Source organism: Macaca nemestrina, chromosome 13, assembly GCF_043159975.1.
Source record: "Macaca nemestrina isolate mMacNem1 chromosome 13, mMacNem.hap1, whole genome shotgun sequence".
Classification (NCBI taxonomy): Eukaryota; Metazoa; Chordata; class Mammalia; order Primates; family Cercopithecidae; genus Macaca; species Macaca nemestrina.
The window spans coordinates 30694872-30719558 of NC_092137.1; the positions used below are offsets into that span (position 1 = coordinate 30694872).

Genomic DNA, 24687 nt, shown 5'->3' on the forward strand with positions numbered 1-24687 from the left:
CATTAGGGGTTAGGGCATCAACATAAATTTTGAGGATACAATTGTTTATAACAATATCCATTTCCTATGTGTATAAGTATCACCTGTACTTTGGGGAGGAATAAACAAATGGAAGGATATATACCTTAAAGGAAATCAGTTGGTATGATTCCAGTTTTGTTCTTCTGTAGACTTAACTTGCATTTTCTTCACTTACCTACAGTAACTTCTGTTACCTTTTGTAATAAGGGAAATGTTTTTTTCGAATTCAGAGAAATAAAGTATCACATGAAAAAAGTAAGTGATAATGCTAATATAAAATAACTTTTATATCTAAATATGAAGCACAGAGAAAACAGCCTTCTACTTTTTTCAAATGATCTTGAAGGCCCACATGTAGGACTGTCTGTAGTTGTTATGAACCCCAACTCTTCACTTAAGAAAAGTCCATTTCTCGGCATTGGCTTTTTAGGATGAAAGGCATTGAGTCACCTAAAAGGGACTTGACCTCATATGAACCAAAATGTACTTTGAAATAAAGTATGAATCTTTAAGGTGATACTGGAGAAATGCTTCCTTAGGGTCCACATATATATCAGTCAGAGATTTGCATGCTGTTAGGGTAACAGTAGAAGGTAAATAGAACACTCAAAATAAATGGAAAGCCTGTTCAAAAATAGAAAATGCCAGAGTTTCTCCTGTAAGTTGTAATTGATGATTAACTCCCACCAGTTGATACTGCATCAGTTAGAGTACTTTAACTGCTTATAGCCAAAAACCTGATTCAAACCAGGTTGAAAGGTAAGGAAATGCATGGACACAGCCACAATGTTAGCAATAGGGTACGTTTAAAGGTTAGATTTTGGCACCCAGCCATCTGAGCAAGGTCCTGGTACCTTCTGTCTCCATTCTGACCTCTATGATGTCAGCTGTATGTGGTTTTCTTGTGGCTCTCTGTATGTGATTTTCTTAGGACTTTCTCTTGGGAGCAAGGCAACTTTCTCTAGAAGTCCTAGACATACACCTCTCATATATCATTGTCCCGAATTGAGTGGTGAACTTATTCCTGAACCAGTCCCCAGTAAGGGATATAGGGTTGCCATGATTAGCTCAGGTCAGTATCCTAAAGGCTCTGCTTCTGTGCTATGGGAGATGAGTAGACTGAATGTTAGAGAATAAACGACAGCATGCCCTACACCACACTTGGCATCTCTCACGAAGGAAATATTCAGGATGCTGAAGGGCCAGTGTGATTATAATATGATGTCCTTGAAGTATCAAGATGTTGCCAGATCCAGTAGAGGTCAATGTTTATCACACTTGCTAGGAAGCTCAATATAGTAGCAAAGTTACTTTTCCTTTTATTTTTAATGCATTATATGAAAAATATTCCTTGCAAATTTCAGATGTTTTCACTGAAGAAGCTTGAAATTAACATGTACTCAGCCTTAACTTTCCATGGTTTTAAATTGTAGAAATTATCGGTAAAATATAGACATAGTAGATAAGTACTGTTAATAGGTAGGCACTTGCAGCTATTCATTTTTATATGTGAGAGTTCCAAGAGCTGTGATTTAAATTTCACATTGCTTCTTTTTTAACCTCAGCCTCAGCAAGTGCATACTGTTATTCAGATTTTCAGTGATCTATTAATGTATTAAAGTCAAATTTTGGAACATGTTGACATATTTCTATTCTATCTAGAAAATTACACTTGTTTGGAAGATCCAGAGAACCGGTATTCATTGGGAGAGATAAACAGCACTGAAAAGATTCACCATTTATACAAAACACAAAAAGTGCAACAGATTTAGGATAGAAAAGTGAAAATAGCTGTCTCTAAAACTATCTGTAAAGAATCAAATTGAGGTTGAATAAGCAAGACTGTTCACAGGTATACCATTTTTAGTTTTAACTTTCCAGCTGAAGGTTAACTTTGAAGCTCAAGATGGTTCTTATTTAGAAAAAGATTGAGTACTATCCTTGACTTAATAAAAAACAACAACAGCAAAAAGATGGAACAGGTGGCCAGTGATCCTAGAGCACAGATTATCAACTTCTAATTCTGAATGCCATGGGACAATTTAATGTCTACACTTCGCTTAAAATGTCTAAGGAGTGAGTTAGTAGGAATGGAGAGGAATATATGCCAGACATAATAGGGCTCAGAGCCAGAGTCAGTCCTCTAAACAGCTTTGCTTCTGTGCTGCGGGAGAGGAGTGGACTGCATGATGAGAATAAACCACATCACGCCCTATAACAGACTCATCTCTCTCAAAGGACAAGGAAATCTAGAGAAAGAAGGAAGGTAAAGGATAGCAACCTAAATCTAAATTCACATCAAGTGGGAACAGTGATTATCCCACCTAGAGGAAGAATAATGATGATACAACAAGAACCTGTGAAGAGTATGTGCCAGGCACTTCTCTAAGCACTGTAAAGTCCACATCCCATTTGCTCTTCACAAAACCCTATGAGGGTAGGGACTGCTGTGTCCATTTACAGCCAAGGCTTATAGTGAGCATGCCATAGAGCAAGTCATAGAGCTGGTCAAAGGCAGGACTGAGAGCTGCCTGACTGCACCTTTTGTTCCCTAAGTATTCAACTTACGTAGAAGGAGAAATGAATAATGTTCCTAGTAGGAAACAATAGTATTTTAATACTCAAAGAAAATGGTACTGTTTGAGCCTTAATACCAGTTGGTTTTAAGTGTTTCATGCATACCCTTTTATTTTGAAGCTGAAAGGTATATTATTTATTGGTATTTTTAGTCTAAATATATCTGAATTAGTCCATTCAAGACTGTTCTTCAAAATCTACTGACTAGTGCCAATCTGTCATGCTTTATTATTAGCTATGTACTGTTACATGTCTGTGTCAAAGTGGCACAGTGAATGATTGCTGAGTTACTAAATCCAAATTTTATCTTCTTGGAGTAATTTTTCTTTTTAATTTGAAAAACAATGTACAAAATCAGCAGCCTCAGCATTTCCTTTTAACACAGATGCATCTTAGATGACAAGCTACTTAACTCAAAACTCTAATCCATGCAGTTAGATTTGTGAATTTAGATCTGGAAAATAGAAAATAGATTTTTATTTTAATTTTTTTAAAGCAGGTGTTAAAATGTAATCTTAAATAAGTTACATTTTGGCCAGGCACAGTGGCTCACACCTGTAATCTCAGCACTTTGGGAGGCCGAGGCAGGCGGATCACGAGGTCAAGAGATCAAGACCATCCTGGCCAACATGGTAAAACCCCATCTCTACTAAAAACACAAAAATTAGCTGGGTGTGGTGGTGTCCACCTGTAGTCCCAACTACCCGGGAGGCTGAGGCAGAAGAATTGCTTGAACCCGGGAGACGGAGGTTGCAGTGAGCCAAGATCGCGCCACTGTACTCCAGCCTGGGGGACAGAGCGAGACTCCATCTCAAAAATAAATAAATAAATAAAATAAGTTACATGTTTATATAGTCTGCATATATTTGATTATGGAATGGAGAAAGAAAAATTTTAGTTGTTATGAGATCACTGGGTTAAAAAAATTGTGTTAATCTGTCATTGGACTGTATAATTGGATCCGATACATAGGCATGAACAAACCTGGATTTCTTCACTGTGCTATGCATGTAGAGACTACAAAAGCCTCTTTCCATTCTTTTGTTTTAAACATACAGATGTGTAAGGATTTGGGCTCCCTCCCATTCTCAGTGAGCTGGGACTCTTGTAATAGTCATGGGCTCAGCTTGATGTGCTTAGAGACACTTCATGCTGGATATTACATTCGTAAAATTCAGTCATAGCCTTTAAGCTTCTGTTACTTAAACATGAATAAAGTACTCAAGATTTCCTCACTCTGAGACTAAAAATTAAGATTTGAAATATTAAGCAAGTGCTTCATTCTTCCAGGGAATAAACAACTATGGGCCCCAGTGAGTGTGGTGGTTCTAACACAGTGCTGGCTTTATAAAATATTAAAATATGAGACTTTCCAATAGTCACAGTGTCTGAAACAGAACAAACCCATTTTCTAAATCCCATATAGGCAGATGACAGAATAGACAGCATCTAGATTTATAATTTAAACCATCTGGCCATGCGCGGTGGCTCATGCCTGTAGTCCCAGCAGTTTTGGAGGCCGAGGTGGGCCGATCACCTAAGGTCAGGAGTTTGAGACCAGCCTGGCCAACATGGTGAAACCCTGTCTCTACTAAAAATACAAAAATTAGCTGGGCGTGGTGGTGTGTGCCTGTAGTCTCAGCTACTCAGGAGGCTGAGGCAGGAGAATCACTCCAACCCAGGAGTGGAGGTTGCAGTGAGCCGGCGACAAGAGAGAAACTCCGTCTCAAAATAAAAATAAATAATAATTTAAAGCATCTAAAAAGCAATGAGATCTTTTAAAAATGGCTTTTACTGGTGGCAGCCACCTTAATTTGCCTATTTAAAAGTCTGTTTTCATACCAAAAGATTTAAAGGCAGTATAAATCCTTTGTAACTGCAGGAACATTTTTTTCTTACATACTACAGTATTTTAGCCCAATTATAAATGGTACATGAAAGAGGCACATCTCAACTTTTGACTATCCATTTCATTATTGTCACTTTCATATGAACCAAGCCCCAAGGCCATGCTAACCTCTTTTACCTGTTCCCTATACGGGGAAGCTCAGTTGTCTGTTGGTACTGGCTCCCTGTGCCAGAGGCCATGGTGCCAGAAGGTCTTGATAGGATATGAGAAATCAGTTCTTATTCTACAGAATTTGGCTCTTCTAGTCAAGAAGAACAGAGTTACATGTGGCTTTGTGGCTTTTGTGTTTGGAGACATTTACTTAATATAAAGCTTTAAAATTATCAAGACAGGCCAGACATGGTGGCTCACATCTGTAATCCTAGGACTTTGGGAGAATGAAGTGGGAGGATCACTTGAGTTCAAGACCACTCTGAGTGACATAGCAAGACCCCTGTCGCTATATACATACACAAATATATATATATATATATAAAGTATCAAGATAGTCTACTCTCTCTCCATGTATAAAAGCGATTCTCCATTTCCTCCTCTCTTGCTTTTGGAGTTAACACATTTTCGAGTCTCTATGATGCTTAAGGAAAGCCTAGGCTGCAGCACTGCTCAGGGAAATGAGTGTCAAGGTATAAACTCTCTTCCTTCTCTCCACACCTAGTTCCCTTAATCACTTTGTCTTTTTTAGTTTCTAACATTACAGCGTTACTCTTTACTTGCTTATAATATAGATGGCATTTTAATTAAATTATATCATTCCAAAGTTCTAGATTTTAAACAAGCAATTTTTAAAAACTTTTGGAATGTTACCTTTTTGTAAAGTGAACCCTTTCCCCCTTCACAAGATTGTTATAATTCTTTCAGAACCAAGACTTCGTAGAACCCAAGTTGAAAAAAAAAACATACCATGGAACAAGTCATAGAAGGTGCTACTAGGCCGGGCGCGGTGGCTCAAGCCTGTAATCCCAGCACTTTGGGAGGCCGAGGCGGGTGGATCACGAGGTCAGGAGATCGAGACCATCCTGGCTAACACGGTGAAACCCCGTCTCTACTAAAAATACAAAAAACTAGCTGGGCGTGGTGGCGGGCGCCTGTAGTCCCAGCTACTCGGAGGCTGAGGCAGGAGAATGGCGTGAACCCGGGAGGCGGAGCTTGCAGTGAGCCGAGATCGCGCCACTGCACTCCAGCCTGGGCGACACAGCGAGACTCTGTCTCAAAAAAAAAAAAAAAAAAAGAAGGTGCTACTATCCAAGAACTATACTATATGGCAAATACTGTCCAAAGAGCTCACTGTACATTAGCTCACCAAATTGTCAACACAACTCAATGGAGAGAGCATTATAATTATCTTCTATATTTTTAGATGAGAAGATAGCAGACCATACAAATATTGGTCAACTACTCATTTCTAGAGCCTTTTTAGTGGAGCCTTTTTAGTGCTAGTTACTAAGTCTAAAAAAGAAAAGACATGGTCCTTGCCCTTAATGTACTTGAGCATCTAGTAAGGGCACAGGATGGCAACCAGCTACCCAAATGAGGTTATCAGTGCATGTGCTTTAAGCATTCACAAGAGGCAAGGCCACTTTGGGCCTTGGTACTTGAACAAGCTCCTTCTTAGAACCCTTGGCATTTGAACTAGACATTGAAGGGATTTGAGATGAAATACTTCAGGAAAAAAGGCTGAATATTTGAGGCAGAGAGAGTATTTTTGGCAATTTTGTGAAATATTCGTTAGAATATTTGTGTTGAGTAGAAAAGTTAAATTAGGAGGTCTCTAACTGGCATTCTCAGGGCCCAGGAGAATAGTGCTGTTGACAGTGGTATGGAAACAGTATTGAATTGTCATTTCCCCCCACATACTATGTTGGTATCAGTGGACTCCAGGAGCTAAAGTTAGAGGAAAAGAGTACAGCCTAGTAAACAGCCTTTATTGAGAATTTGCTATTTAAGCCTCACAACAACCTTCTTAGGTAATTTATAGATACAGGAACTAAGTAAGCCATAGAGAGATTGAGTAACTCAGCAAAAGGCAGAGCCAGGATCCCAGGCAGTCTGTGTCCACAGCCCTCCACACTTGGTGCTGCCATGAAGCTAAAATCTTTCATCAAGGAAAATTTTTCAGTGGTGCCATCAAACTTGCCATCTCAAAACTTGCCATTTCTATACTGAACATTATAATGCCACAGACACATGTGGTCCACACACACACACACACCTTTACTGTAGATCGTCAAGAAGAAGGAAGAAAGGGGCATTCTTCTCACCATTTTAATACCTATTTGTAAAAACACATGACTGTGTTTGATCCGTAAGCATTAGGAACCACCTGTATGAGAAAGGCTGGGCCACGTGAATGAGCTGTTCCTAAGATTTTAAGATTAACTGTGACAGTTGTGTAGAATGACTGAGTAGAAAGGTAGATGGAGCTACATGGGGAAAGGAGATTGGTCAAGGCTGTTGTGAAAGGTGATATTGGTGAAGACCTATAATCCTGATTGAGGAGAGAAGTATTTGGGCAGAAGGTAGAAGCAGAAGTATTGATTCCAGAGGAGTTTTGAAAGTAAATGGAATGTGAACATAGTTCTGAATCTGGCTAATTGGCATGACAAGTTACAGGAGGCAAAGACATCTTATTTACCTCCATGTGAGAGAAAAGGGTGGGTGGCATTGAGGTAAGGCAACTAAAACAAGGATTATGGTCGCAGTTGGCGGGCAGAAATGAATGGCCTCTGAGGTCTGCAGATAGAGAGTGCTCTAAAATATTAAACTAGCTTGTACTGTCTAGTCAAGGAAAAGCTTCATCTCTCATGAAGTAATACAGACGAAAGATTGCTTGGTTTTTTTGATGCAAGTGAGTTAACAGGTGAGACATATTAACATCTTATGGAATGTATCATAGTCTATCAGTGATGGAATAGCGTCTTTTTTGGATGCTTGATCGGACAGCCCACCTTTCAGCGTGTAAATTGCGACTGTAGCATACAAGGCAAGTGGTCAGCCAGCCCTTTCTCAAATGGTAAATAAATCACCTCTTGATAGCTAAGTCACAAAGCTTTTCCCATGGGCTTCTGACTACTGGCCCAGTTCTTTTTTTTTTTTTGAGATGGAGTTTCATTCTTGTTGCCCAGGCTGGAATGCAGTGGCATGATCTCAGCTCACTGCAACCTCTGCCTCCCAGGTTTAAGCAATTCTCCTGCCTCAGCCTCCCAAGTAGCTGGGATTACAGGCATGCACCATCATGCCCAGCTAATTTTTGTATGTTTAGTAGAGATGGGGTTTCACCATGTTGGTTAGGCTGGTCTCGAACTCCTGACCTCAGGTGATCCACCCGCCTCGGCCTCCCAAAGTGCTTGGATTATAGGTGTGAGTCACCGTACCCAGCCCCCAGTTCTCTTCTTTGGAGCCAAGCAGGTCTGGCCTAGTCTGTCTTCAAATACAGCTCCACTGAAGCTTTCTTCAATGAGCCTTTCATTTGCACTTCCTCTACCCCCTACGAGCAATATACAGCACTCCTGAAGGGCTCTCCTTTCAACTTTGAATCTAAGCCTGTTGATGTAGGCATTTTCATTTATAAAGTAGCTCTCATTAAGTGCTGATTGTTTTATAATTCAGTTATGAAACCAAATTGAAGCCTGGTTCTTACCCTAAAGTAAATCACAGAGTAATGGAGACTGAGAAACATTTGCAGAAAACTTGAAGAATCATTTTTTAAAAAGCGAATATAACCTAACCCGTTCAGTGGAAAGGGTAAATGTGGGGGAATTGCTTCATATCTTTATTACTGCTGTTGAGGTAAAATGTAAAGCGTCAAATGTGCATGTCTTAAATACAATCTGATTATTCTGACATAGGTAAGCATCATGTAATCCACACCTGAATCTAGAGTGTGTCACCCAGAAAATTTCCTTAGGCTCCCTTCTCATTGTTTCCCACTGACTGTTCTGATTTCTGTCAGCACAGATTATTTTGTCTGCTTCATATGGTTCTGTAAGTAATCAAAGTCCTCATCAAAAGTTTCTCACCGAAGGTAACATGGTTCAGAAGAAAGTAACATTTAGAGACTCCACACCAACAAGCCGTGTGCCCTTGGGCAAAATACCAAACTTCTCGGCCTCATATAAAGAATTGGATTAAGTGATCCTCAAGGTCCCTTACAGGTCCAACACTCCACCTACATTTCTAATCTCTATGGCCCCACCATCTACTCGGTACCCCGAGCCAGAAACAAACCTAGATTCACTCCTCCCTGCTCCCCCTCCCCATTCTCCCACATCCAGTTGACCACTGTATAGTATCACATCAGTTCTTCCTCGTAACTTTTTTGGACATGTCTTTTTTGGCCCCTACCTCCTCTCCATTTCTTGCCTGCTGTACTGTAACAGCCATCAAACTACTCTATCTCTTTTGCCTCTGGTCCTCTCTAAACCATTCTGGGGTCACTGTCCCCAGAGAGTAATCTTTGCTAAAATGAAACATATGGGTCCCTTCTGTCTGAAATCCTTAAGTAGTTCTCCACCATTTAAAATGCTTCTCTGCTACCTACAGAATTGAGTTTAAATTCTGAAGAATGATAACATGAGGGCCTGGAACACATGGCTGCTGCCTACGTTTAGTGTTCCCATCCCCACTGTGCTTTTCTGCCGAAACATTTGCTCTGCCACTACCCCACCTCATTCCTCTCCTTTACTAACCCCTTATGTGTTCCCATAAGGTCTATTTAGGCCTTTATGCATGCCTGCTTCCCCAGTTATGTTGAGAACATCTTGAGTGAGGTTTAGGACCATGTCTTACTTCACTGTCTATCTCCAGCGTCTAGCAATCTGGCCTGTGACTGCTGAAAACACATAAGTGAAAACACTTAACCCCCTAAGTTAAATTCAGGATGACAGGATACAGGATCAGCATCTTACTTGGAGTTCAGGTTTATTTATCTATTTATTTTTAAAGACTGAGTCTCACTGTATTGCCCAGGCTGAACCCCTGGGCAATATAGTGATTCTCCCACCTCAGCCTCCCGAGTACCTGGGCTACAGGTGTGTGCCCCTGTGGCTCAAGCTGATGTTTTTAAAAACAAAAAAGTATATGGAACTTTTCACGTTTCTCACCACCTAAGCCTGATTTTAAGTTTTTCTTTTCAGTAGCTATCATGGTAACATTGGGTTAAAGGTGAGAAAGTCTACTTTTATTTGGAGAGATGGGTATAATAACAGGAGGTATCAAAACTGAATTCTGTTGGTGTTTAAGGAGCTAGCCCTGTAATGTTTAATTCCCATCTCAAATTTGAGTTAATGTGCTTAATAGTTATAGAATGGCAGATTACTGTTTCTGCAAATGAAGATATTTTCTTTCTAAAGATTGTTGTGGTAATTAGGAAGCAGGAAATAAAACTAAAGATGACTGGTAAATATTGACCCAGGTGTCCAGGAACACCAGTATCTCTAACCTTTGTTTGTTCATTGTGGTTCACACTGTCCTGATTTTTCAGTTTCTGGTGCTGCCCTGCAGTGTGAATCAGCATTATCACCCAAATTGAGCACTGCTTAATCTATGTTTTTATCTTTTCAAAACCTAGGTAAGAATCTTGATGCTATACATGATATCACTGTGGCATATCCTCACAACATTCCTCAATCAGAGAAGCACCTCCTCCGAGGAGACTTTCCCAGGGAAATCCACTTTCACGTCCACCGGTATCCAATAGACACCCTCCCCACATCCAAGGAGGACCTTCAACTGTGGTGCCACAAACGGTGGGAAGAGAAAGAAGAGAGGCTGCGTTCCTTCTATCAAGGGGAGAAGAATTTTTATTTTACCGGACAGAGTGTCATTCCACCTTGCAAGTCTGAACTCAGGGTCTTTGTGGTCAAATTGCTCTCTATACTGTATTGGACCCTGTTCAGCCCTGCAATGTGCCTACTCATATATTTGTACGGTCTTGTTCGGTGGTATTTTATAATCACCATTGTAATCTTTGTGCTGCAAGAAAGAATATTTGGTGGACTGGAGATCATAGAACTTGCATGTTACCGACTTTTACACAAACAGCCACATTTAAATTCAAAGAAAAATGAGTAAGATTATAAGGTTTACCTTGTAAAAACCTAGGGCATATTTTGGAAATGTTCTAAACCTTTGTAAGCTCAGATGCATTTTTGCATGACTATGTCGAATATTTCTTACTGCCATCATTATTTGTTAAAGATATTTTGCACTTAGTTTTGTGGGGAAAATATTGCTACAATTTTTTTTTTTAATCTCTGAATGTAATTTCGATACTGTGTACATAGCAGGGAGTGATCGGGGTGAAATAACTTGGGCCAGAATATTATTAAACAACCATCAGGCTTTTAGCAGACAAGGAACACACACATTTTTCTTAAAGGCCCAATCCTAACAGACTCCCCATACCAGAGGCAGATCTGGAACTCGTCAACAATGGCCCGGATCACATGCTGTTACTGGACTGCCCAGGTCACCTCACTGAGGTGAGCGCTGTTCCTCCAGGTACTAAGGCCGGTGGTGCCCAGGCTCCCTCCCTTGGCACACTTCTTCCTGCGCCAAACTCATCTCATCTCATCCTTAAGATCAGAAAACGGAACCCCCTTGTCGTGAAACTGATCAAGCGTTTTGACAGGAAGCCCTTCATTATTCATAACATCGTGTGCTGACCAAGATGTCAGAAAACCACCTGTGCCCTTTTCTCTCATGGAAGCTAAAACCTGGACTCAGGGAGCAACCACAGGCTCTCCACTTTGAAACTTTAGTTTGAATTTTAAAAGATAGGAAGTAATACAGTTTAAGTTCCTTTCTCACACTCAGTATTGCATGCTTAGTGCTGGTTTCCTTACAACATTTTGGCAGGTGTAGCTTTTTTTGTTAAAAATGGTATACATGAAGTCACATACTTTTTTAAAGGAACACTCAGAACATTCTGTTATTCCAGTCAGAAACCGTCTTTTGAAATATTTCTTTACAACCTACCAAAAAAGGAAGGTTGTTTTTTCTACATTTGTGTGGGTATCTAACATCTACCATTAAAACAACAAATGGCTTGCAGACAGGGCGGTAATGGTTTATCCTAAATTATTCAACCCCTTGTAGCCTTGACAAATTTTACCTTAAAACCAAAATGAAAACACAAAAATTAATCCTTTATAATGATAGCAAGTGACCTTTCTTTTTAGTTTTAGCCTTCCTTTTTCAATAGTAATATTTAAACCCCCTTTTGACCAGTTGTTTGCCCAAATATTCTTGTCATTTGGAGTCAGTGGAAAATCCAGCACACCAAGCACCAGTCTCCTTCTGAGGCAAAAGAAAAGTGTTGTTGTCATTTTCACTCTGTTGGAGCTGCCCCCCCCCTTTTTTTTTTTTTTTTTTTTTTTTGGTCATGTAAGGGATGCTGGTCAGAGCTGCAGAAAATATGAGGCAATTAAAAGTCTTTAGCTGTTAGCAAACCTGTCAGTTTTACTTCTGCACTGAACCAGCCTCAGAAACTACTTACTGCTTTATGTACTCTTTGGGCATGAATGCCTTCTCTTTAATTACATCTCATTTTTGCTTGACAGTGACCTACCCAATAATTGCATCATGCATTGCCATGAAAAGTAAACACACTGTGAACTGAACTTACCAAGCAGATTCTGTGAGAAAGCACTGGTCGAGGCTGAACACTGTTGGACAGTGAATCCAACACTGTTGGATTCATTTTTTTTTAAACATCATTTTTATTGGAAGAGTATTAACTGGTGCCTCTTCTGAAACACACCAACCCATATTCTGCAGCTCCCCCAAAGCTGTTTCTGATCCTGCTGGGAGCAGCTAGTTATTATGCACATCTGCTCCAGACCCAGCTCTTTAACTTCATGGTTTTATGGCTTGTTTTCTTTCTTTTTTTTTTTTTTTTTTTTTTTAAAGCACCTTTTTTGGTTGTTTCCCCTTAATAAAAGAGGTTTCTAATTCGTGTTTCTCTAAGATTTCCTTTGGTTGTATTTAGGAACACAAGTAGTTTTATAATCAGGATTGCATTTGTGCTGGGTAAGAGGAGAGCTGTGCTTTCTACCCCAAAGTTGGTAATGGAGCCCGTCTGCCCTTCCTACAAACTCAAGAGGCTCATTGTTCAAGGTGTAACAACATTTCATTGCATGCCCTCTAATGCTTTGAAACCTTTAGAAGGGAAAATCTCGTTTTTTACAATTTTGTTCCTTTTCGTCATAGAAAACATGTTTAAGATAAAATACAAACTTGACCTACCCCAAATTCATAAAGTACATTTAATGCTGTATAGCACTAAAACTTAGGGATATAGACACTGTACTTGCTTTTTAAGAATTAGAGATAGTAACTCCAAAAATAATTGTCCTTTTTTCTTTTTTTCTTTTTTTTTTTGCAATAAGGCTCTTGAAAATTGTCATTATTTGTGTTTTCCTATACATTCATCTGTGTGAAAGTCTTTTTCTTCTTTGATTTAAAAAAATTAAAGAACTATACAGTTAATGGTTTAGAACTTAGAACTACTTAGAATTAATACTAAAGTGTCAGGAAGAAATTAATTTAGCTTCAATAATTGTGACTGGCCTCAGGAATTCTCCCTTCCACACCTGCCCACCTCACCACACCAGAGCCAGAGCAGCTGCTTGTCTGCAGCAGGACAAGTTCCTACGTACGCACTTCCAGTTCTTTCATGGTAAGCTCAATGGACTTTGAATTGTTTACAGTGCTATATGTCCAATTGTTAAATGTACCATTCTGAACGGTGTTAAAGCAAGTGTGGTTTATTTATGACATGAACCATGCTACTTAAAATATGAACTCACAAGGAAGGGCACTCATTAGGTAACAAGTTCTTATACCAAACTTCCTCGATGAAATAAGCCAAAATAATCCTAAAATTCATTAGAAGAACTTGATAAAAGACGCAAATAAATGTTAAAAAAGAGCCCGTAAATTTAGGACTCCTATAAAATCCTTGTTAATACTATTAAAACTCAGATTCAAGGGAAATAACAGCTTCCGCTTGAGTCACTTTGAAATTACTCAATTCAACTGCACCATGTTAGAAATCATATATTGGCAGCCAAGACTCTGAACTCTGCAGAAACCTTTGTTTCACCCAGACTTCAAACTCTAGCCCTGACTATGATGCCCTGTGTGCATTTACAATAAAGACTCCAACGGAGGGAGCCTGTTGGTGTTAAATTGTTTACATTTCTTTATACAAATAATGTGCTTTCAGTGCCTTAGTTACAGCTCCCTTTCTTTTTCTTGTTCCAAGGATTCTGTAGTATGTAGTCTGTTTCTTAGGTAAAGTCCCTCTTTGCTATGAAAGGGAAATGGTCTCTAAACACTGGTCACTGTAGCAGGTAAACACTGCTCTGAGGTGGAGAAGTGAGCTTCATGCTGAGGTAGTGGTTGCCTTAGAGCTGTTATTTATGCTGTAGAAAACGAAAATGGTTTTGCTACCTGATAAGCTTCAGATTAGTTATAGCCCTAAAGTTATCCTGTACCTACATTAAATTTTCATTTCAGAAGAGAACCTTGGTTTTGGTAATTCATTTTTTTTTAAAGATCATTATGTGCAAAACACCAAGTTTTTAAAATAACTCACAGAAAGGCCTTAGTTTTCAATGTCTGATGGTGTATTTGAGTTGTGTTATCTGTAATATACATCCCAGAATAAAGGAGTGAATTAAATAGTTTGCATGCGTGTTACGTTCTGTTTTTGCAGGAACGACAAGTAACTGCAGGTGAAGGTGCTACTTCCCCCCGCCCCGCCCCCCCCCCGGCAATGCCTTGCATTGCAGTGTCTAGTGTTAAGGAAAAAGCTGGCCAGTTAGGTCTCTTTTTTTTCCACAGATGTCAAGAAAAGTGGCCTAATCAAGAAAAGAATGTACTACCCCCACAACTGAAAAAGTCCAGGCACCACAATTGAATTCAGGACTCAACGAATGTCATCAGAACTTGCTTTTCCTCCATCTCTTAGCACAGCCTTGCTATTGAGAACAATTTGGTTGTTCCACAAATGTGGGATCTTACATAAATATCAGCATCACCAACTCTTAGCTAAGATAAATGGGACTCTGTGCCCCGGTCCCTGACCTCACGTTGGGGAGTATATAACTATCTTGGACCCAAAGCTGACAAATGTATAAAAATGTGTTTAGCAAACAAACACATGAGAATCATGGAGTCTCTTGTAATGGGGCCTTCTGCAATGCCCCACTCTGTCTTCTCAAGTGAGCACCTTGTGTGATAGATTCATGTGGAGGGGAGTCCACAGCGTTATTCCCTGGGAAAGGGAAATGCAGGACCAGAAGAGCACAGGCCCGGCCCCAAGAGCACCAGTGCTTGTGGGACTCCTGTCCTCCGTTTAAGCAAAAGGAAGAGGAGGGCTTTGTTTCTCACCACCTACTTACCTTCAGCATTATTTTTTTCACTGATAAATTATAGAAAAGGCTTAAGCAACCCTCTCTGGAGGGTGGATTTCTAGTGAGGGCTTCAAATTCCGGCTAGTACATCCTGGAATGGACATAAGATACTAATCCACACATATACAGTGCACTCTTCATACTCAAATATTTTTAAACTAAATTACTAAAGAGACAACTTTTTTTGTCCTTGGGTTGATCTGCAGGATCCATGTGGGGTGGCATGATGCCTGCAGCCACTTCAGCCCTGCATCCTCTCAGGTTCAAGTCCAGTGGGAAAGAACAAGAGAGACTGCTGCCCCTGTGGCTCAACAACAACCCCGTATTGGGTTTCAGTGCCCATTCCTGAACCAGTCAATTGCCCAGATACATGATGTGTGTTAACAGCGCTGGGTTACTTGCAGAGCCTGTTGAGTAACCTGGACTGCATGGATGGGGGAGGGATGAATTTTAAGACAAAAATTAAACTTGTTATCAAGAACAGGATGAACTGACTCTGGATGGCCAAATGACCACAAATGTCCACCACAACTATCAAACTTCCCAACCTCCCAGTGGAGGGAGGCTGGAGCAAATGAATGTGATTTCCTGTGCAGTGAGAGACATCAAGAGGCTGGGCAGCCTTGTCCATCCACACCAGGGGATATCTGGGAACCTAAGGGTTCTCCATAGCTGTGTCTGGACAATCTCATCAACAATTGGTCCATCTGAATTATTCAGTCATTGCCTCCACACAGATCAGTATTGAGAGCATTTCCTTATGGGAAGTTTCTTGAAGTGTAAATACTACAGCTCTAACGGCTCTCCCTGTTGGCAGAGGCAGTTCCCTCCTTCCTTGACACTCAAGCTGTCACTACCAGCCACGTCTTCCTCTTCAGGGCCGTCCTTACTTCTGTTCTGCACACCACAACTATTGCATCAGACCTGGGCAGGTCTGGCAACATCCCATCAGTTTCCTGCTCCCACATTCTCCCCACGCCAGTCTTGGTGCACTAGACTTGTTCCTTGATCATCCTGCGACACCAGTTGTATCATGGAGCTTCCCTTCTTGTAACTCAGTGCTCCCTTCCAACTGCTGGACAGTCCAGACTCCTCTGCCTCCCCTGGGTCCTCTAGCCCAGCCTTAACCTTGTTCCCAGGCATTTTCTCCTGTGCGAACCTTTTCATACCAGCGCAACTGGTTGCCCAAACCTCATGTCCTCTCTCCCTTTCCCAACTTTGCACATATTTCTCATTTGTGAAAGGTGCTTGCTTAACCAGCCCCAGTCTAATTGAATCCCACTTTTTCTCTGAAGCTTATCCTGATCAATCTAGCTTGAAATGTCCTCCTCCTACCATGGGTGATGTTTCTCTGCAGCTCTCGCTTGACTGTATTCCAAGCTGTCTTATGTTACAGTTATGTTTCAGTCTTATCACCTCCATTGGATTATAAGCCTCTGGAAAGCCTAGATAAGGGTATCTAATATTTCTCTTACCCCAAACAGTGTTCAGCTCAGCCATTCTTTTTGCACAATACATTCTTAATGGTGATTGCCTGAAGTTATTCATAAAGCATCCGGTTCTAAATGAAAGCTGGGTGGAGAAGTTTACAAATTTAAAATTTAAAAATAATAATAATTGAAGGCCAGGTGCGGTGGCTCACGCCTGTAATCCCAGCACTTTGGGAGGATGAGGCAAGCGGATCACCTGAGATCAGGAGTTCAAGACCAGCCTGACCAATATGGTGAAACCTTGTCTCTACTAAAAATACAGAAATTAGCTGGGCATGGCGGCGGGCACCTTTAATCCCAGCTACTCAGGAGGCTGAGGCAGGAGAATTGCTTGAATCCAGGAGACAGAGGTTTCAGTAAGCTGAGATCACGCCACTGAACTCCAGCCTGGGCAACACAGCGAGACTCTGTCTCAAAAATAATAATAATAATAATAATAATAATAATAATAATAGAAGTGCAAGCCCATCTACTTCTGGAAAATAGATTTTTTGATAAGAATAAAATTACTTTGAAATGATTCACCAAAATATTAGTATCTGAACTCTTAGAAAAGTGGGCTCAACATGTGTACCCTCAAGAAGCCTAGGTCAGGTGATTTCACCATGCCCTCTTCTATACTTGAGCAGAAGAGAACTCGCCAAGGTCTAACATAATTGTTACACATTTACCCTTGTCCCACAGTGCTGCTTCTAAGAACCTATTCCAACAGTACACTGGCCAAAACAAAGATAATTGTAAGGCGCATAAACAAAAGTCCACAGCCCTCTCCATAAGAATACTGGAAACAACCTAATGTCTGTGGTGGGGAACTGATTGAATAGTCCATGGTACAATTACACTGGTTACCACCTTATCTGTTCCCATGTTCATAGCAGCATTATTCACAAGCACCAAAACGAGGAAGCAACACAAATATCCACTGGTGGATGAATGGATAAACACAATGTGTTGTGTAGATAGACGCATACACACAGACGCTGGAATATTACTCAACCCTTAAAAAGAGGGAACTATTATTTGTGACGGGGATGAATCTGGAGGATATTATACTAAGTGAAATAAGTCAATCACCAAAAATATAAGACAATACCTACTTTGGGGTATATTTGTTAAGAGTGAAAATGGAAGCTCATCTTCCTAATAGTCTGGTAAGTGCTACATAAGCTTAAGGGTTTTGTTACTTACGGTAAGTAGTTTCGAGTCTACTTCTGAAGCAATTGGTGTAGGGCTCCACCTAGACAATGCAGGCAGCAGGTCAGCCAGTCCTGGGCAGTCGGTCGTGCCGGCTGAGTGGCTGGTGTGTGGGAAGACCATCCCACCATAGCTGTCTGCCTGGGGGAGCTTCTGGGGACTCAGGAACCTTCTGGGGGAGTGTAGGAGGGGGATTGCCACCCCTCATCCAGTCCTGGGTCTTCCAGCCAAAGTGTCAGTCCCTTAGCAGAGCCAGGAAGAGTTCCAGATAAACATTCACCAAATCCAGTCAGCTCTTCTCCCACCATAGCGTCTCCCCAAAGGCCTCCCTCTGCAAGCTCTCCCCAAAAGCCCCCTTGACATGACCTCTCAAGCATCCCCGCTTGTGGGGAGTGAGCAGGGAACAGACAGGGCTCTCTCCAGCCTGGCGCCAGACTCTGTCTCCTCCCTCCCAGGCCAGGACTCTTAAGCCAGGCGCATTAGAATCACCTGCAGAACCTTAATACCTGCATCCAGGCCCCACCCTCAGGACGCTGACTTCATTGGTCAGGTGTGCAGCCTGAACCTCCAGAGCCGTAAAAGCTCCCAGGTGATTCTCATGAGCAGCCAGGGTGCCCGCCCTTCTAAGACCTCAGACTTAGGGCTTCCCCTCTCTAGGCCTCTGGTCCCTCATTTGCAAAATGAGCATTTGGTCGTAAGTGTTCTGGAAGCCAAGGTAATTTATAAGTTGATGGCATTCAGTAAATATTAACTATTTACTGGATGTGGGGCCCCGGCTTAGGACTAGGGACGGTGCAAAGATACATAAGCTTTATTTGGGTGGGTGCAGTGGCTCACACCTGTAATCCCAGCATTTTGGGATGCGGAGGTGGGCAGATCATTTGAGGTCAGGAGTTCAAGGCCAATATGGCGAAACCCCGCCTCTACTAAAAATACAAAAATTAGCCGGCATGGGGGCACGTGCCTGTAGTGCCCCCATGGGAGGAGGAGGAGGCAGGAAAATCACTTGAACCCAGGAGGCAGAGGTTGCAGTAGCCAAGATCATGCCACTGCACCCCAGCCTGGGTGAAAGAGCAAGATTCTGTCTCAAAAAATAAATAAGCTTTATTCTTTGCCCTATGCACACATGTGTATGTGTACACACAACCTTTTCCTTCCAAAAAAAAAAAAAAAAAAAAAAACCAGTGTTTGTGAAGCCAACCAGACAGAAATGAAGAGGGCAAATAAACAAGAGAGGGCATCCTGTGCGAAGGCATAGCCGTGTATCTGGTACAAAAATGTGGGTGCAGGCAGGCCTGAAGGCTTCCCAGACATATCTGGTGAGCCCAGGACCAGGGCACCAACCCTGTTACCACCTTGTCCATTGCCCAGGGGCTAAGTAGGTGTTGTGGACAGTAGCTGGCAGTGCAATCTCCAGAAACCATTATGAAATGACAAATGACCACAGCCTGCTCCCTGTAACCATTTATATCCACCTTGCTGACAATGGGAATTTTCTATCCCATGGGCTGGCTGGAGCAAGGGCCCTTCTCTTCAACTCTTCATCCTGTAAGATTGAAACTCCATCTAAGAAATAACCCCTTATGGCCAGCACCTGCCAGGGAAGGGAGCGGCATACTTGGTTCCTCAGGGTTGGTTCCTCCGGCAGCAGGGAGTGGGTCGAGGAAGGGGGTGGACTGCTCAGTGGGTGCGAGTGCACAGTGACAAATGTGAGGCTGGGCCTTCAGCCAGGCGACAGCAGGCATGGGCTTTGAGGAAGCATGAGATCATTCCAAGAAGGAGAAGGGTGCGCAGAGCCAAGAAGATGTCCCCCGCCTGCCTCTTCCGGTGGAGATGACTTCACTCATCCTGAGGCTATGATGGCTAGAGAGCCAGCTGCCTTGATGAGCCAGCCCGGGGTTCTGCTCAGGAGAGCCACTGAGGATGAGAAGTCAGCCATGGGTCCTTCTAGGGAAGTTATGGGGTGAATAGTGGCTGGAGACAGGGTCAGCTTCATGGGTGTGCAACTGGTGCATTTGCATAGGGCCCTGCCCTCAAAAGGGGACCACACTTGGTTTAATGCTCTGCTGTCGCTGTCTTGAAGTTCTCAATCGTTTTTGAACAAAGGACCTCCCATTTTGTTTTTGCAGCAAGTCTTGCAAATTATGCAGCTGGTCCTTGCTGGTGGCTATAGTAGGCTGAGGAAAGTCTGATTTAGAATCATAGTCCTCAACCCTGGCTGCTCATGGACACTTTTCAAAACTATAGGCAGCCAGCCTTCCCACCCAACCCCAGAATGAAGACAGGCACCCTCCCTGGTGATTCTCACGCACAGCCAGGCTGGAGAATGTGGCTTTCGAGGAATGATGCTCCCTTGCTTGTAGTCTGTAAGCAGCCCTGGCTGAGCTGTGGCACCCGCTCCTGAAGAGGCCACATTGTGCAGTGTGGCGTCATGGAGCCCACTATGCTGTCCTGAAGGCCTCTCCCCTGTCTCCTGGAGACCACGCAGACCTGAAAGTCAGGACTGGATCTTATTCATATTTGTACCAGTCACACAGCTGGTGCTCAAGAAACTTATTTTCCCTCTAACTTGTTTGAACTAAACAACATGAGCTCTGAATTTTTTCACTGCCTCCTTAAATTGTGGGGCTAAAACACCCCATGACTCACTAGCACAAACTGCTCCTACTAGCCAGAGGAGTGTGGATGCTAAAGAAGGACTTCTCATCTCCGGCTGAAATTCCTCTGCTACTCCTGAGCTCCAGCTACTACTTGAGAATTACATTTCTAGTACAGCTCCTTCAAAGCCCAATTGGCTTATCAGATATTTCAGTTGTCCTGTTGTTTCTCAGAAACTTTAAAAATAGTTTACTTTTGAAATATCTATTTTTTTCACGCGTGTGAAGTGCACTGTGTTTTGCCCGTGCATTCTGCGCAGTCTTTCTGTGTTTATTTTTGCAGAAGGCATTAGAGAGGAGGAGCCTGCTGTTCTCACGCAGCACACGGCCCAGGTGGAAATAGACTCCATTAGGGCGAGGACAGGTGGTGATAGATCAAGGGGTGATGGAGACTTTCCGAGATTCCAGCAGTGCCAAAGGATTTGAAGGTGGTAGAGGGTGGGTCCTGTTGTATTATAAGTAGTTATGTCCCATTTGGTTAGAATACTCTAGAAAAGCAGAAAACCATTTCTAGAATATTCTAGAAAAACGTTTGGGTCCTGAGACCTCTTTACACACTTACAAATTATTGCAGCCTCTAAAGAACTTCATGTGGATTATATCCATCAATATTTACTGTAACAAATATTCATATGTATATTACGTATATTTATATATTTATGTTTATGAATATATGTGTATATGTTTAAAATAAATGTAATAATATGTTAAAGTAAATGATTAATTTTTATCAAAAATAACTATTTTCCAAAACAAAAATGTAGCGAGAAGTATGGCATTGTTTTACATTTTGCCCATCTCTTCAATGTCTGGGTTACTAGAGGCTAAATTCTCATACCTGTTCCACAGTCAACCTGCTGAATATCGCATGTCATATAGCCTCTGGACAACTCCACTGTACACTTTTGAGAAAATGAGAGTGAAAAAGGCAAATAACATCTTAGTATTTCCCCTGACGCTACCCAATCAGAGAGCAGAGAATATCGTTTTGACCTGATGGACCCCCTGAAAAGGTCTTGGGGTGGAACAACAGGTGTCCCCAGTGTAAGAACCGCTTTCTGGATGTCTGTGTCTGGCATGTGATTTGGCAGCCGGGGCTGTGAAAGACAGGGAGGAGTTGGGGACAGCCAGGCCTGGTGATCAGGAAACAGGGCTGGGGGCCCAGCTCCCTTAACTCCACAGCTGTAACACTGAGCACGTCCCTTCCCATCTCCGAGCTCTCTGCATCTTAGTTTCCTCATCTGTAAACTGATGACACTGAGCTACACCAAAGGATTTCACCCAGGCTAAATAACAGAACTACCTGGAGAGCTGTGGGAATGTCCAAAAGTCAGACCTCGCTCCAGAAGGATGGTATCAGGATACCGGAATGTGAAGCTGGGTGTTAGTATCTGGAAAAGCTCCCCATGTGGCACTTCGAAAGGTCACAGGTGCCAACCTAAAGGCATACCCAGACATCAAAGCTGGAACAATTTGAGCAACAAAATAAATAATGATAGAATGAATAATCCACAGGGTACAGGAAATATTCATACGTTCATAGTAACAAAAAATTAAATACATAGTAAATGGGGAGAGGGAGCCACTCTTCCTTACAGTAGCATTCCAATTAATAAATGTTGAAAAATGATGGAGATAGCGAACCACCATTTGGCAAACACCACAGTAATAATCATTGCAGACACGAATCATTGATGGATACCGAATTGAGTAAAAATATATGAGAAATGTGATATGTGCATAGTCTTGCAGTGTCTCCCCAGGAGCTAGCATTAATTACAAAGGGAAAAATAATAACTTTATAGAGAAGAAGTCTAGCAAACACCATCTTAAGTGATCAAGGCCAACACCACCAGGTCTAAGATATATTGATGTCAGGTACTCCCTGAGAAAGACACAACATTATTCTTGCAAAAAAATACTTAATCTAATCCTGAGGAAACTTTAGGCCTAAATTGAGAGATGTTTACAAATCAGCTGGCCAGCCCTCTTTGAAAGTGTCAAGGTCAAGAAAGACAGAGGCTGAGGAATGGTTGTCGATTGGGGAGACTCAGGAGACACGACAACTAAATGGAATGTGGGATCCTGAATTGGATCCTGGCGAAATGTGAATATGCTCCGTAGATAAGTTAATCATATTGCGTCAATGTTAATTTCTTGGGCTTGATAACCGTACTCTGGCTATGTAAGATGGCAGCATTTAGGGGAGCTGAGAGAAGTGTACGCTCCTGCCTCAAGATTCTTTGCTCTGTAGTTCCTTCTGCTGGGGGCACTCTTTTCCCAGATATTCACATGGTTTGTTCATTCATTCTCTTCCTGTCTTTACTCAGATATGTTGAGGCATGAGATGCCATCAATTTTTCCACCAAGGGAGAATGTCGTTAAACCAAGCTTTGTGCTCCCCATTCACTTTTCAGAAGCATCCCACAAACTTCTCATTGAGAGCAAGAAGGAAAATATCAAGCAGGGGATGGGCCGGGCCAGTGCACCATGGTTCTTTGCCGGATGAAAAGAAGGTCAGGGGATATGAGCCATGAGAGGGGCCTGCAAATATCCAAATGGGGGTAGTGTTAGGCAGGACAAAAGGCAGCTTCTATCCACCATACCTCTGGCCCAGGGCCCAGGGCCAGAGTCAGGTCCGGTCAGGGCTGGCCAAGAGCACCCTCCACCCTCAGCTCACCACTGGGGGCCAGATGTTTCCAGGCTCTCCCTGATCAGAGGACAGGGCACACAGACCAATTTGTACTCCAAATTGTCCTGTTTGGGATGCACATCTGCTGTAATGATGGAAGGAGGTCAGACCCTGCCAAGGAATTTTACAGAAAACTAAAGAAAATCAGCTGGGCATCGTGGTTCATGCCTGTAATCCCAGCACTTAGGGACACCGAGGCAGGTGGATGGCTTGGGCCCAGGAGTTCAAGACCATTCTGGGCAATATAGCAAGACCCTGTCTCTAAAGAAATATAAAAATATATTTTAAAAATCCATTACCCTTTTCCGCCCATTCTTTGATTCAAATCTCGCAGCATTCAGTGATGGAGAAAAGCTGGACCAAGGATATTATGTCCCTTTCTCAGATGTGGAATTTAAGACTTGCTTAAGTTTTTTCCCAAGATCACATAGTTAGGACGCAATCCCAAGTCAGCTTTTCTGGGGAGCAGCTAAGTCTCTATACTGTTGCATATTATCCAAGACCAGTCACAGTGGCCCATGAGGCAGTGTTTGGGTTCACTGACACTATACTTGGGCTATGGAGGTGTGTGTTTGAATCCAGCTCAGCCACTTAGGAGCTGTGTAATCTTGGGCACAGCCCTTAACATTTTCAGGGTTCATGTTGCCGTGATATGGATAACGTATGAGAAAGCGACTTGTAAACTGCACAGTATCATGCTTGCTACTTAATAGCATTTGTATAAGGGCAGCAATAAGGGTCACTATTCCACAGCTTGCTATGATGATCAAATGACCACAGTGCAAATAATAGCTGCATATATAGAGTCTTGCTCTACACCAGGCACTGTGCTGTGTACACGTGAATCATCTCTTTAAGTCCTCCTTATAACTCTATGAGACAGTGTTTGAGTTTTTCTATTGCTGTGTAGCAAACCTCCAAAGCCCTAGTGATTTCATAACAAGTATCACTCATTATCTCACAGCTCTGTGGGTTGACAAGGCATTTTTTCTGCCTCCTGTGGTGCTGGGTGAGCTCTGCTGTGGCCTCAGTCATGTGGCTGGCAGGCGGTGCTGGCCACTGATTGGAAGCTCAGCGAGGCTCTTGGCCAGGGTTCCTGACTCTCCTCCCCACAGGCTTCTCCACGTGCCTGCTTGGGCCTTCTCATGGCGTGGTGGTTGAGTTCTAAGAAAGAATATTCCAAAGGATGAGCTCCGATGTGCAAATGTTTGCCAAACCTCCGTTTGCATCACCTTTGGTCAAAGCTTGTCCCAGAGTCAGCATGGTTCACTGGAGCTACCAAGGAACAGCCTTCTGCAGATAGGGACTACTGCTATCCCCATTTTACAGGTAAGGAAACTGAGGCTTAGAAGGGGTAAGTGACTTGACCAAGGCCACAGAGTTACTAATTGGCAGAGTTTGAGCTGAGATGGAAAGATTTGGCAGACTTGGCTCCAGGGTCCCTGCTTTCACCCCTTCACGTATGGACTGGTCAGCTGCAAAGGCAAGGCTCCCTGTAAAGCTCCAAAGGTTGCTGCATCCCCTTTCCCAGCCCACCCACCCCACCAACCCCCCTCCCTACCCCCTGCCTCCTTGGCCAACTGTGAAGTGCTGCCGCTGAAACGGTCTTTCTCTCCCACCACACAGTGAGCTTAAGTCCCCTCCCCTCTCCTCTTCAGCTTCCTTCCTGCTTTCTCCTTGCTCCCTAGAACCATGAGGCTGTCCTCCTTGGAGCTGCCTCAAGATGTTC

At 42.5% G+C, this 24687-nt stretch overlaps 1 protein-coding gene across 14 annotated transcripts in view; it reads left to right on the top strand.

Moving 5' to 3' along the window:
* LOC105479704 (lysocardiolipin acyltransferase 1) overlaps positions 1–14196 on the top strand; it is a 232971-nt gene extending 218775 nt beyond the window's left edge. For all 14 annotated transcript variants that reach the window (XM_071076457.1, XM_011737857.3, XM_011737855.3 and 11 more), the window contains one exon: positions 10074–14196. In XM_071076457.1, the coding sequence (XP_070932558.1) occupies positions 10074–10576 (503 nt within the window). In that variant the 3' untranslated portion in view covers positions 10577–14196. The remainder of the gene's footprint in view (positions 1–10073) is intronic.
* The last annotated feature ends 10491 nt before the right edge of the window (positions 14197–24687 follow it).